Source organism: Lepidothrix coronata, unplaced genomic scaffold, assembly GCF_001604755.1.
Source record: "Lepidothrix coronata isolate B3197 unplaced genomic scaffold, Lepidothrix_coronata-1.0 Scaffold345, whole genome shotgun sequence".
NCBI classification, from domain to species: Eukaryota; Metazoa; Chordata; class Aves; order Passeriformes; family Pipridae; genus Lepidothrix; species Lepidothrix coronata.
This window is the reverse complement of record NW_016690525.1, coordinates 14,728-28,599: the sequence shown is the minus strand read 5'-3', so window position 1 is coordinate 28,599 and position 13,872 is coordinate 14,728. Positions and strand designations below refer to the sequence as shown.

General features: G+C 47.1%; 1 protein-coding gene across 2 annotated transcripts; it reads right to left on the bottom strand.

The window, feature by feature from the left end:
• Positions 1-607: 607 nt before the first annotated feature.
• MAPK15 (mitogen-activated protein kinase 15) lies at positions 608-13,849 on the bottom strand. 2 transcript variants are annotated; one of them, XM_017838562.1, is made up of 14 exons: positions 13,743-13,849; positions 10,575-10,673; positions 10,287-10,316; positions 8,981-9,071; positions 8,694-8,824; positions 7,961-8,124; positions 6,883-7,022; positions 6,401-6,458; positions 5,487-5,624; positions 5,153-5,258; positions 4,388-4,691; positions 4,019-4,161; positions 2,309-2,536; positions 608-1,134 (listed from the first exon to the last, which is right to left on the bottom strand). In XM_017838562.1, the coding sequence occupies exons 1-13, from the start codon at positions 13,809-13,811 to the stop codon at positions 2,330-2,332; spliced, it is 1,680 nt and encodes a 559-aa protein (XP_017694051.1). In that variant the 5' UTR covers positions 13,812-13,849; the 3' UTR covers positions 608-1,134; positions 2,309-2,329. The 2 variants fall into 2 exon arrangements, with proteins under 2 accessions (XP_017694051.1, XP_017694049.1); XM_017838560.1 differs by lacking the exon at positions 608-1,134 and having other exon boundaries at positions 1,883-2,536.
• Between the last annotated feature and the right edge of the window lie 23 nt (positions 13,850-13,872).

Genomic DNA, 13,872 nt, shown 5'->3' with positions numbered 1-13,872 from the left:
ATTTTGTCTGCTCTGATTAATCAGTCAGATTGAGTTATTGATGGGTCCCAAAGTGAACTGCAGTGGCCGACAGTTGTTCTCTGTCAGCCAATACAGATTATTTTACTCTAGAGAGGTATGTGCATATATATTCTAGCTCTGTTTGTGCAATTCTTACATCATTCCACACCTCCCCAACCCTTCCCAAACCCACCTGCTCCAGCCTTGTTCTGTAACAGACAAATTTGGAATTTATTTCTGCAGTGACAGGCTACATCAGCAATTTAGAATTTTGCTGTACTTACTTAGATGTTTAGGATTTTCTCTTGCTCAGGTGGAACATGTGCTTCTGCCCAGAGCCCGAGTGACACAGCTCTGCTGGTGACAGGTAGGTGACTGGTTGCTGCAGGTGGCACAACCAACTACTGCAGAAGAACCAATTCCCTTGGCAGCAACTAAAGTCACTGTAAGAACAACTTGTTGGTGTTCCAGCCCAGCTGCTCAGTCTGGGATGGGGGTCACAGAGGACCTTGGCTGTCATGCTGTGAGGGGCCAGGATCCAGGGGAGGTCACAGCTGGAATTGGGTGCCCTTCTCTCTCAAATGCCTCACAACCAGCATTTGGACTCTCGGGAGCCAACCCACTGCTCAGAGCTCTGCCCACACCACAGGCTCACCTGGCACTGCCACTCCTACATCTCCCTGTACCTCAGACAGGCAGGAAACACCTGTACTATGAATATACCACAATGAGCCTGGACTTCCCTGTGAGCTGCACTTCCTGGCTCCCTCCTGTTACCAGACTCCAGTGACCACATCTGTCACCAAGGGGAAGGCATTAATTTTTAATTAAGTAGCCTTGGGCGTTTAGACACTAGAGGATAAAATGGCAATTCAGCCAATGGCAGTGGTACTCACATGCTGGAATTCAGCACCTGAATCCCCTTGGTAACTGTAGTTCCAATGTTCTGGAATAACAATCATTTATCACAGGTGGAGTAAAACTCCAGGGACACAGACAAGAACTTCAAGTTAATGAGGAGAATGTATCCAAAATCCACATTAAAACAGGAATATAAAGTTTCCTGTAGTCCCACTGTAGCCTGGTAACACCTTCACGATGTCTCAGCAATAGTATCTCATGGAACTCTGCTTTCTTAAAGCAAAAACAAAACAAAAAAAGACCAATTATTCATTGAAGACAGCCTTACCAACAGGTACTTTCTCTCTCAACACAGTGAACGCTGACTGAAAGACAAAGATTTTTTGTGGTGCAATATAAACTATTTATTAGTGCAATATTTACAATATTACATGGTAGGGAAGCTGTGAGATATTGTAGCAGAGCCCACCTGTGTTTCAAATGCTTTCCTACTTGATTTTATCAAAAATAAACCACAATGGTTTTGTTTATTTACCCCAGAAGAGTCACAGAAATGAGTGGAAATCAGAATGAAGGGCTGTAAGATCTGTGAAGAGTTTGATCTCCACGGCCTTCAGAGAACAGTTACCTGCTCTGTTCAAAACCAATCCACATTTAGGTAGACTGCTGAAGAATCCTGGAATGGCTTGGAAGGGACCTTTTAAAGGTCATCCTGTCCCACTCTCCTGCCATAGGCAGGGACACCTTCCAGTAGACCAAGTTCCCCCAAGCCCCTTTCGACCTGGCCTTGGACACTTCCAGGGATGGGGCAGCCACAGCTTCTCTGGGCAACCTGTGCCAGGACCTCACCATCCTCACATGGAAGAATTCCTTCCCAGTATCCCATCTAACCCTGCCCTCTGTCTGTGGGAAGCCATTGACCTTTTCCCTGTCACTCCAGGCCTTTGTCCCAAGTCCCTCTCCAGCTCTCCTGGAGCCCCTTTAGGCTCTGGAAGGGGCTCCAAGGTCTCCCTGGAGCCTTCTCTTGTCCAGGCTGAACACCCCCAGCTCTCCCAGCCTGGCTCCAGAGGAGAGGGGCTCCAGCCCTCAGAGCATTTTCTTGGCCTCGCACTTGGCCTTGCTGAAATTCAGGAGGTTCCCCTGGGCCCTGAATATGTCTAAAACCACTCAAGTATTAGAATATTGCAGTTTTCTGTAATTTTTTTATGACAATTCAAACAAGAAGCATGAACTGACAGTGTTCACTGTTCTCACAAGTGTGGGAGCAAACATGCTGTGCCCTCGTCTGGTGAGACTGGAAGGCAGATGGGTTGGATTCCCTTTCCTGTTGGCTTGTCCAGAGGAAAGGAGGATATTGTCCCATGCTGTGACTAAAGCATTTCCTCATATTTTGCTCTCTCTTGTTGTCCCTGCTCAGTCAGGGGCTGAGGGATGAGCTGTACTTCACCTGGCTGGAACATCTCCACATTCACTGCTCGGGCTTTTGGGAGGCCTTTGCTATCGGAAGACTCTGCAGCGCAGATTTACTGATGGTTCCATAGGCCTGGGAGTAGCTGCCCATCGAGGCTCTTGGATCACCCGCAGCTCCCACGTTTGCAGTGATCTGGAACATCTTTTTACTGGGCTTCAGAAGGGGACGAACATCTTTGCTGTGACACTGGGAGTTTCTGGGATTCTATGTGAGAAAGAAAAGCCAAGATAAGTTAATAACCTGGAATCAGCTTTCTGGAACACAAATAGGACACAGGTTTGGCTTTTGTCAGCATTACCCTTCCAGTGAACAAACACAAAGCTCAGAGCACATGTTGGCTGATCTTCTCCCTATTCTGCTCTTCCTGTCACAGAAAGTTGGTCACAATTCCCTGAAGATTTTTCCAAATTCGTTGGTCATGTGTACACATGCATGCACATCAAGCTCCACAATCCCATTTGGGGATTGGCTCCTCTCACTCCCAAAACCTATCCATTTTGGACAGGATTCCAAAGCAGAGGGGTTGAAAGGTGAGTTGCAAGTGGGCTCCTGGACATGCTTGGAATTTCTGGCAATGTGGGCTAATGAAAGGTGTCCCTGCCCATGGCAGAGGGGTGGAATGAGATGAGTTTTAAGGTCCCTGCCAACCCAAACCAGTCTGTGATTCTGTGATACTATGAATCTGTGGTGCCTCCTTCCATACTCTGCCAATAAGCTTCCTCTGATCACTTGTGCAAGTGCCACAAGTCACCAGGCAACAGCCAGCCAGTTCAGGAACAGAAAAAGCAGGAGCAAGAAGTAATTAAAGAACCTACCGAGGGTAAGGACTTTTACAAGGAAGCATGGCCAAGAACCAGGAAGAGAGAGGAGCAGAGAGGACAGGACTGACACCTTGCTCAGTAACAGCAATCCATTAGAATCATGGAATCATCAAGTCACATAATTGTTTGGGTTGGAAAAGTCCTCTGAGCCCAAGTCCAGCTGCTCCCCAAGCAGCCAAAGCCACAACTAACCCACATCCCCAGGTGCAACATCCACATGGCTGTTAAACTCCTCCAGAGATGGGAACTCCACCACTGCCCTGGGCAACCTGTGCCAGGCCTGGACAGCCCTTTCCATGAAGGAATTTTTCCCAATATCCAACCTGAACCTCCCCTGGCACAACTTGAGGCCACTTCCTCTTGTCCTGTCCCTTGTTCCCCAGGAGCAGAGCCTGACCTCCACCTGGTTCCTCCCTCCTGTCAGGGGGTTGGAGAGAGTGAGAAGGTCCTCCCTGAGCGTCCTTTTCTCCAGGCTGAGCCCCTCCGCTCCCTCAGCTGCTCCTGGTGCTCCAGCCCCTTCCCCAGCTCCACTCTCTTCCACTGAGGCGCGTGAAAGACGCGCTCCTCAATGTCTTTCTTGTCGTGAGGAGGCCAAAACTGCCCTCAGGACTGGAGGTGCCTCAGCAGTGCCAGCACAGGGGACAGGCTCTGCCCCGGGCCTGTGGCCACACTGTGCCTGCTACAAGCCAGGAGCCACTGGCTTCTTACCCACCTGGGCACACCCGGGCTCATGTTCAGCCCCTGTCACCAGCACCCCCAGGAACTTTTCCAGCTTTCCAGCCACTCTATCCCAAGCCTGGAGCACCGCAGGGAGTTGTTGTGACCCAAGTTACCACAGGTAAGGGTTAGAAGTTAAGCTACTCACATTGTAAAGGTTCTGCACGCTTGTAGGAGGAAGCCCAGTGTTTGTCCATGAGATTTGTCTCCCTAGTTTCCCATTGTTGGAGATTCTGGGCTGTTGAGGTGGTGCAGAAAAGTTCCTGATCCCAGCACCAGGATTTGCATTCCCTGCAGAAGGAAAAACATGAGAGAAAGAAAGAAAATCATGAGGACACAGAACACCCTGACTGAGGCAGGAACAGTCACACACCCAACACTCATTCAACAATGTTTTGTTCTTATGTCATTTTCCTCCCACACTTTCACCCCCTCGTTTTACCATGCAAATTGTCTCTCTTCCCCACAACAATGCCCCATGGTGTGTCACATCCTGGTGTAGGAGGGTGGTACCTACTCTGCACAGTGGTGTGTGTGATGGGGTTGTACATCATCACACTGATCTGTGATCTCTGACACACAGTTCTGGCCAAATCCTTGCTCTGGCTGGATCCTGTTGGCTGGACTCCAGCTGTGGTTCCTGCATGCACATGTGAAGGGTTTAGGAGAGGAGGTGCTGGTTCTTGCTGGACTTTTCTGGTGGGTACAGTCACTGAGCTGAAGTTTGGGAGCAGTGGGCTGGATTCAGACTGGCTCAGCTGAATGTTTTCTCTCCGCCCTCGCTCCTTTAGAAGGCTCCTTGATTTTTTTTCAAGGATCAACTGCAGAACAGAAAAGCTGGCTAGACTTAATGCAGCAATACAGCAGAGGAACAAAACATCAAAACAAAGAGGAATACTTGTAAATATCTGGAATTTATTTCACAGTAACAAGTATAATTTTGGAACTAGATGATCTTTAAGCTCCCTTCCAACCCTAACCATTCTATGATTCTATGATTCTGTGGCTGTTGGATCCAGCATAGTATATTTCCCTCTAACCCAGTCTTTCTCAGACATCATGCTTCAGAGACTTTTCCTTTCCCAAAGGGAATTTAGATTTAAAGGTCTCTAAAAGATTCTGACAGTATGGAACTGACCGACCAAATACTGAGGTGTAACTGTGTCAGCAGGTATGGACGGCCCAGGGAAATACAAAGACAAGACAACAGAATTTGTTAAGTGTGTGCAAGAATGGAAGGTTACCTGGAGGATTAGGATTTGGGAAAACAGGATGAAAGTACCTCATATAATTTATTTCGATATTCTGCCACAGACAGCTGGACATCATCACCCAAAGGAAGGACCACGTTATAATCCAAAGAGGGCTCCCTGGAAGGACAGTGGAATCTAAAGAGATGAGAACACATCATGTAATTCACTGCCTGAAAGCAGCACCACAGACTAACACTATTTAAACAGGATTGTTAAACAATCTCATGTAAATAGGGTTGGAGAAAATGAAGAATTAGCTTTGGGGTTTTTTTCTGTAATGCATTTAAAGAAGACTTGTGCCAGAACAGGTTTGTAATGTCTCAGAAGACATCAGGGGAAGCTGCACACTGGTGTCACTCTCACCTGTTCACATAAGGATGCTGCAGAGCCTCCTCTGCTGTGAGCCGTTTGTCAGGGTTAAATACCAGAAGTTTCTTCAGCAGATCCAAGGCAGGTAGTGGAGTAGAGGATGGGAAAATCTCCTCAAATGTTACTCGCTGCCTAGAAGACAGAAAACAATAATATGAGTTCCCAGTGTCCAATTCCCCGTGAAGGCAGGAATGACAGTTACAGGGATCATGCCAAGGTGACATCTGACCCCAGAGTTCACTCACAAAGATAATCACTGGATCCTGGAATGGTTTGGGTGGGAAGGGACCTTGAAGCTCATCTCTTGCTAGCCCCACGATCCCACAAATTCAGACCTGAGACCACAGAAACACATTTCTGTGTAATTTGCAATGAGAAGATGAAGTTTGATAATCTGGTTTTGCATTTTGGAACCCTAAATATAATTGTGAACATAATCAACAAGAGAGTATCTTATACATTTGAAATATCAGTTTTAAAACCCAAATCTTACTTATATTTTAAATAATTTCTATTTAAGAAGAGACCTTAGAGTCCCTTCCACTGCCTAAAGGAGCTCCAAGAGAGCAACTCTGGACAAGGGCTGGGAGTGACAGGACAAGAGGACGGGTTTCCCACTGGAAAAGTGGAGATTAAAATGGGATATTGGGAAGAAATCCTTGCCTGTGAGGATAAGGAGTGACTGGAATGGATTTCCTGGAGAAATGGTGGCTGCCCCACCCCTGGAAGTGTTCCAGACCAGGTTGGACAGGGCTTAGAGCAACCTGGGATAGTGGAAGGTGTCCCTGCCCATGGCAGGGGGTGGCACTGGATGGTCTTGAAGGTCACTTCCCACCCAAACCATTCTGGGATTCCACGATTCCATGGACATACAGTAGGTGATCTGAGACACCCCCCCCCAGGCTTACCGGGAGCTCACGTGGTTAATAACTGAGGCCTTGTACTCTGACTGCAGAGCCAAAATATCTGCAATAATAAAAAGGGACTCTTAATGCCAAGATGAGGATTTCCTCAGAGAGCTACACAGTTTAGGAAGGAAAGCAAATATTATTTGATGTTAGCATAGAAAATTACTCTCATAACACATAATGGGAGATCTGTGGAAGGGGAATGGAATATTTACTTACAAATTTTCTAAGATTATTTCTGAATTTGTATTTAATCATAGACTTCATAAACCTGCACTCTCATACCCACAGAGGCAGAGGCACCAAGATATCTGAATTTCTTATTTTCTTCTAACACTAACATTCACAATTAAGTCTCTAATTTCCTTGGAAAGGTGCCAGAATGACCCACAAGAAATACCTTCTCCTGTTATCCATCTGGGCTGCTTTCTTCCCCTCTTTAATCCCTTTTCTAAATCCCTTTCCCCGCAGCAGAGTCCTACCTTCTGGGGACGGAGCAGGGATGACCCTTAGGATCTGCTCTATTTGATTCATTGTTGATGTTCCAGGGAAAAGAGGCTTCCCAAGCAGCATCTCTCCCAGAATACAGCCAATGCTCCACATGTCTACACCTTTAGTGTAACTATAAACAGGAACAGAACAGAGTTAGGGTTAAATCAAGCAAGTATTTTCCTGTACCTGCTATTCACATCACCTACATTGATCTATTTTGCTAGAAAACATGCTTGGAGACTTCTCAGATACGAATGCTCACATTTGAACTATAAATTGAATGACATTTGGGAATCATGAGACTGGCAAGCATCAAACAGAAAAGAGATTTAGCCTACTCAAAGGCTAGTCTAGGAAACCATAAAAGGAAATATATAACAGAGAAATGCTAGAACAAGGCAATATATAAAAGGTAATGCCAGAAAAAGGTAATATATCCTTTTCATATGACCAAGAATGAAGATACATGTTGATCTTTGGAAACAACTGACTTTTCAAGGCATAATGTATGTATAAAGTAGTAAAATTTACATTTTTAAGCAAAGTAAACACCAGACAATGGGTATAGGACAGTTTGCAAAACATCCACATTTAAATTCGGGATACTACCTCAGCCTCTATTTATTTACTTTTCTGATTTTTCATCTTTAAGTCAAGAAAGGGACTAAGCCTGACTAACAGGCAGCTGGTTTAATGTTTGATTACAGAGTATTTCCTGAAGATCTATCAAAAACCACTCCTTCAATTTTGAAAGGAGGACTTATGTTCTCAAGCAAATTTTGTAAAGATGTGGGTTTAAAGGGAGAAAGAATAAGTCTAGTGGGAGAAAGGGTGACAAACAGCTAAGCTGCTCACATACGTATATGAACACTCTAAGAACAGAGGAAGGACGTGTACATAAAAACATGAGAGTTTTTATGTTGCAGAACTGAAGTTGAAATGTACATTGAGAAAACAGACTGACACGACATTGCATCCAGTGACATCCAAACCTGACCCATTTAAGACTTTTAGACAATGGATTTTCCCAGAGGTGAAGAAGTTACTGGCTCCCATCCCTTCGCTCACCTGCGAGAGGCCAGCAGGATCTCGGGGGCGCGGTACCAGCGCGTGGCCACGTACTCGGTCAGCGCGGGGCTGGGCTGCTCCTCGCCCTGCTGGCACAGGGAGCGGGCCAGCCCGAAGTCACACAGCTTCACACGGCACTCTGCATCCAGCAGGATATTGGAAGGCTGCGTTGAACACAGGAGAATTAACTGGCTTCTGACGCTCTCAATAGTAGAAGAATATTATCGAGGTTCTGTTATTAGTCTCATGCTTGCATACTTTTTCACACTTTTCCTATGGAGCCAGGCTGGGAGAGCTGGGGGTGTTCAGCCTGGAGAAGAAGAGGCTCTCGGAAGACCTTAGAGTTCCTTCCAGTGCCTAAAGGGGCTCCAGGAGAGATGGAGAGGGATTTTGGACATGAGCCTGGAGGGACAGGAAAAAGGGCAATGGCTTCCCACGGACAGAGGGCAGGGTTAGATGGGATACTGGGAAGAAATTCCTCCATGTGAGGATGGTGAGGCCCTGGCCCAGGTTGCCCAGAGAAGCTGTGGCTGCCCCATCCCTGGAAGTGTCCAAGGCCAGGTTGGATGGGGCTTAAAGCGACCTGGGATAGTGGAAGGTGTCCCTGCCCATGGCAGAGGAGTGGGACTGGCTGACCTTTAAAAGGTCCCTTCCACCTCAAATCAGTCTGTGATTTTATTTAGTGTTTGACAGAAAACTGGAGTGAAGGATACAGACAATGACTGAAATGTACCTTCTGATCCCTGTGAATGACATTCCCCGAGTGGATGAATTTAGTTGCCTTCAGGAGCTGGTAGAGAATGTAACACTTGTGGATGTCTTTCAGCAAATTCCCCTTCTTAATAACAGCATGTAAATCTGTCTCTGTAATATATTACAGCAGTAATATATTTACATCAGTAAAGATCAATAATACATGAATGTTCATGTAAATCACCAGCACACCACTATCAAAGTGGGAATAAGGATAACTCCAAAGAGAGGCTGGATTTGAGTGGCTGCTGCAATGCTGAGTCTCACCCATGGACTCGAAGATGAGGTAGATATCCTTGTCATTCTCAGCTTGGATAACATCGAGCAGCTTGATGATATTTGGATGTTCTCCAAATTCCTGTGCAGGGAAGAGACCCAGCTGTCAAAATCACATGTTTTGCTTGTGAATCATAAAAAGGGACAATAACCTACTTTAGTTTGTATTATTGTCGAGAACAAACATTAACATGCTGTTTCCTCGATTAGGCTTCTTCTGAAATAAACTTGAAAAAAGAATTTAAGCTTCTTCCATAGTATGAAACCAGCCAGTTAATCTGAAAAATAATCTCTGTTGACTGAAACATTGGTTCTAAAAATCCCTCTATACCACTTAAAACAAATTCCTTTCTGATCCCTCAGTCTTGAACCTCAAGAAAGATGTATAAAATAGGAGGGGAAACTAAAATTCTTTAGTCTGTTGAGCCCCAAAAGTCATGGAAGTACAGGCTGAACAGCACATTAACTTCCCTCCCCAGCCCCCTGCTGCCAAATGACTCCGTCTTTCCTTCAGGAGAAATATCCTTCTTTTCCCTGCTCCTCCTCCACCCATCTGCTCCAGAAGTGCTGCACTTTCAGAGATGATCTAACTTACAGGTAATTCACTTCTAAGGAATTGTTTATATTTTTAGCTTTTAAGTTTGCAGCTTCTATTTGAGGCTTCAGGAATGACTAAAAAGTAAAAAACCCTCATCTCTTTACTACTTAAAGTTGGCAGTCTTAGGAAATACCTATTCCATGAGCCCTGTCTCACTTGTGTCCTTAGAAATAACATTATTTCAAAATATTGATGTTTCTACATGGACAAATAATTATAACGCCACTGATAAGGTCAATTATATCACAAGAGCAGCTTTAAGTTACTCCTTGCAGATCTTCCCTTTTTGTTTTGCTTTGGTTATTTTAAGTGATCAAATTGCTTCCCACATGATGGGGAAAAGTAAATTTGGCATCCCCCACCCCAGCCCCCCTCTGATCATGGCAGTTAAAATGTAAGAGAAACAGTTTATGTCCGTAAAGAAGCAAGAAGTGACAGAAAGTCTACCTGTTGATGCTGCAGGAGACACATTGCTAAAAATGTGGAAAGAGCAGGAAAGAGTAAAAACAAGCGCAAATGGAGAGTGTTTCATTCAGGTGGGTTTGCCCTGAAAGGCTCTTTGCCAAGATGGTGCAGAAAAAAAATTAAAGAGTTGTCAACACTAATCATTGATCACTGCATTTTGGAAAACAATGGGAAGAAAATATGTGGACATCAGAGATAAAAAAAATCAGAGTGGAGGAGGAACATGGACATTACCTGCAGGAACATAATCTCTCGAAATGTTCTCTGGAAATAAAGAAAAAGTAGTTTATTATCACCTCAAGAGAATGGCAAGGGATGCACTTCAATGAGAGGGTTAAATCCACTCCTCTTTTGTAGATGCCGTGATACACAAAGCCTGACATTTATTGTTCCTTTTTATCCCAGTATAGCTGCAGACTGTATTATTACATGCATAATTATCATCTTTCAGAGACAAAACTCTTGAAAATACCTAGGGAATCCCACCACATCTCACAACACATCAGGACAATGATTTCTCACCTGAGCATCCGTCCTGTTCCTGAAAGCATCAAAAATCTTTTTAACAGCAACTATTTCTCCTGTCCTGCGGTCGATTGCTTTCCAGACGATGCCGTAGGCCTGGGGAGAAGCACAGACAGGTGAGCAGTGTGCTGACACCCTGTCCCAGCTCAGGCCTGCAGCGGAGCCAGAATGGACTCAACAAAGGACTGGAAGAGAGGTGATCACTCGCTACCTGGAAGAGAGAGAGAGAGATCAGGCCCCTCTGCTCTGGAGCAAGGCTGGGAGAGCTGGGACCTTCCAGCCTGGAGAAGGCTCCGGGGAGACCTTAGAACCTTCCCAGTGCCTAAAGGGGCTCCAGGAGAGCTGGAGGGGGACTTTGGACAAGGGATGGAGGGACAGGACAAGGGGGAAGGGATTCCTACTAGAAAAGCAGGGATAGACATGGGATATTGGGAAGAAACCTTTGCCAGTGAGTGTAGTGAGAGACTGGAATGGATTTCCTGGAGAAACTGTAGCTGCCCCATCCCTGGAAGTGTCCAAGGTCAGGTTGGATGGGGCTCTGAGCAAACTGGTCTAGTGAAAGGTGTTCTTGCCTATGGCAAGGGGGTGAAATGAGATGATCTTTAAGGTTACTTCCCACCCAAACCATTCTGTGTTTCCATGATTCTGTGGATGGAGACTGGTCCTGAGAAGGACTTGGGGGTGCTGGTGGATGAAAAACTGGATGTGAGCTGACAACATGCACTAGCAGCCCAGAGAGTCAATCATGTCCTGGGCTGCATCAAAAGAAGGACAACCAGGGGATCAGGCCCAGCCAGCCTGGGGTTGGCACAGGCAGGTACTGCCTGACTAACCCAATCTCCCTCTGTGACAGGGTCACCCCCTCAGTGGCTGAGGGAAAGGCTGTGAATGTGTCTGCCTGGACTCTAGTAAAGCTCTGACAGCGTTTCCTACAACATTCTCCAGGAGAACCTGGCTGCTCCTGGCCTGGACAGGCGCACTGTTTGCTCGGTAACACCCGGCTGATGGCCGGTCCCAGAGACTGGTGGGAAACGGGGCTGGGCACCAGTGGGGTTCCCCAGGCTCAGTACTGGGGCCAGCCCTGTTTAATGGCTTTATTGACTCTCTGGACAAGGGGATTGAGGGCACTTCAGTCAGTTTGCAGAGGACACCAGACTGGGTGGGAGTGTGGATCTGCCAGAGGGCAGAAACCTCTGCAGGGGTGTCTGGGAAGGCTGGATCAATCGGAGGGAATCGATGAGCCAAAGCCAGTGGTGTGAGGATCCACAAGGTCAAGTGCTGGGTCCTGCCCTTGGGTCACAACAAGCCCATGAAATGCTCAGGCCTTGGGACAGAGCAGCTGGAAAGCTGGAAAAGAACCTAGAGGTGATGGTTACAGTGGCTGAACAGGAGCTCAGGTGTACCCAGGTGGGCAAGAGGCCAATGGCACCTGGCCTGTGCCAGCAACAGTGTGGCCAGCAGGTTGAGAGAGGTAATTCTTCCCCTGTACTCAAGTTTGGTGAGATCCCACCTGGAGCACTGCATCCAGCTTGGAGCTCCTCAGTACAAGAAAGACATGGACCAGCTTGAGCAGGTCCAGAGGAGGCCATGGAGATTCTCCGAGGGCTGGAGCCCCTCTGCTCTGGAGCCAGGCTGGGACAGCTGGGGGTGTTCGCCTGGAGAAGAAAAGGCTCCAGGGAGACCTTATTGTGGCCTTTCAATACTTAAAGGGGGCTGAAAAGAAGGATGGAGAGAGACTTGTTACCAACATCTGTAGTAACGGTATCACAGCATCACAGAATTGCTGAGGTTGGAAAAGCCCTCCGAGACCATGGGGTCCAACCACTAATGCAGCACTGCCAGGTCCAACATTAAACCTTTTTTTTTTTTTCATTAAAAACTGTACTATCTATTAGGGGAATGGGAACTTCTACCAGAGTTTTCCCTGTTCTGGATGACTGTGATACTTGCAAATGGTGATTGCTCAGTCTTACTTGTGGTAGAGATCCCATTTTCTTATTTTAGGTCATGGATTTGCACCTTGACTTTCCACATTCTAGGAGCTGCTTTACCTCTGCACGAGGGGATCATGCCCCATTTAGAAAGGCCCAGTTAATGTTTAAGTATTTGTACAAAGCAAAACAGCTGCAATATGTGATAGTGAGTGACTCTAGTGATTAAATACTCTTACAGTGAGTATCATGACATTGAGGCAGACTTCCCAGGAACATGTGTGGTCCTGGAGCATAGGTTCAGGACATTTGCCATGCATCAGGCAGTTGTACAAGTACCTCAGGTAAGTGCTACAGTACTTCCCTGTTGGCAACTGGGATTTATCTTTTTTCTCCAAGTAACACTCCAAGTGACAGGACAAGAGGAAACAGCCTCAAATTGTGCCGGGGAGGTTTAGGTTGGACATGGAGAAAATTCCTCATGGAAAGGGCTGTCCAGGCCTGGCCCAGGCTGCACAGGGCAAGGGTGGAGTTCCCATCCCTGGAGGGATTTAACAGCTGTGTGGATGTGGCACTTGGAGACAGGGGTTAGTGGAGGCCTTGGCAGTGCCGGGGGAGTGGCTGGACTCAATGGGCTCAGAGGCTTTTCCAACCCAAATGATTTCATAATTCTATGAAGCAAATGGCCCTCTCTCTCACATGACCCCTTGTAATTGCACATGAAATACTTAAACACTCATATCAATGCAACTAAACAACGACAAAGAGCTGCCAGAATAGAAATGCAGATAATTGAGGAAGGTTTGGAGACTGTCTGAGGAGAAATATCTTGGATATTACCACTGGCTCATGAACAGAAATATATTTCACGGAGAAGACGTGACTTGATGCAGCATGACCTGTGAAGTGAGAGGGTTACAGGAAATGCAGAAAGATTTGGCAGGCACAGAGAGAATGTACTTTGAGACTCGGATCCATTTTACCATTTACTTCCGAGCTCCCATGCCCCTCCCCCCGAGTTCCCCCGGGTCACCTGGAGCTCCCACGGAGCCCTGAGCTCCAGACAGGATCCCTGAGCTCCCACAGGCACCTGAACTCGCCTGGGGCTCCTCAGCTCCCCGGGCCACCTGGAGCTCACACAGGGCCCCGAACTCCACACGGGCCCGACGAGCTCCCACGGGCCCGACGAGCTCCCACGGGCCCGACGAGCTCCCACGGGCCCCCGGGCACTCACCCCCTTGCCCAGGCGCCTCTTGATCTCGTACTTCTGGCACACGAGCGACTCCACCTCGGGCGGGCTCATGGCGGCGCCTCCCTGTTGGCTCCCGCTGCCATGGAAACGGCCCCGCGCCCCGCGCACGCGC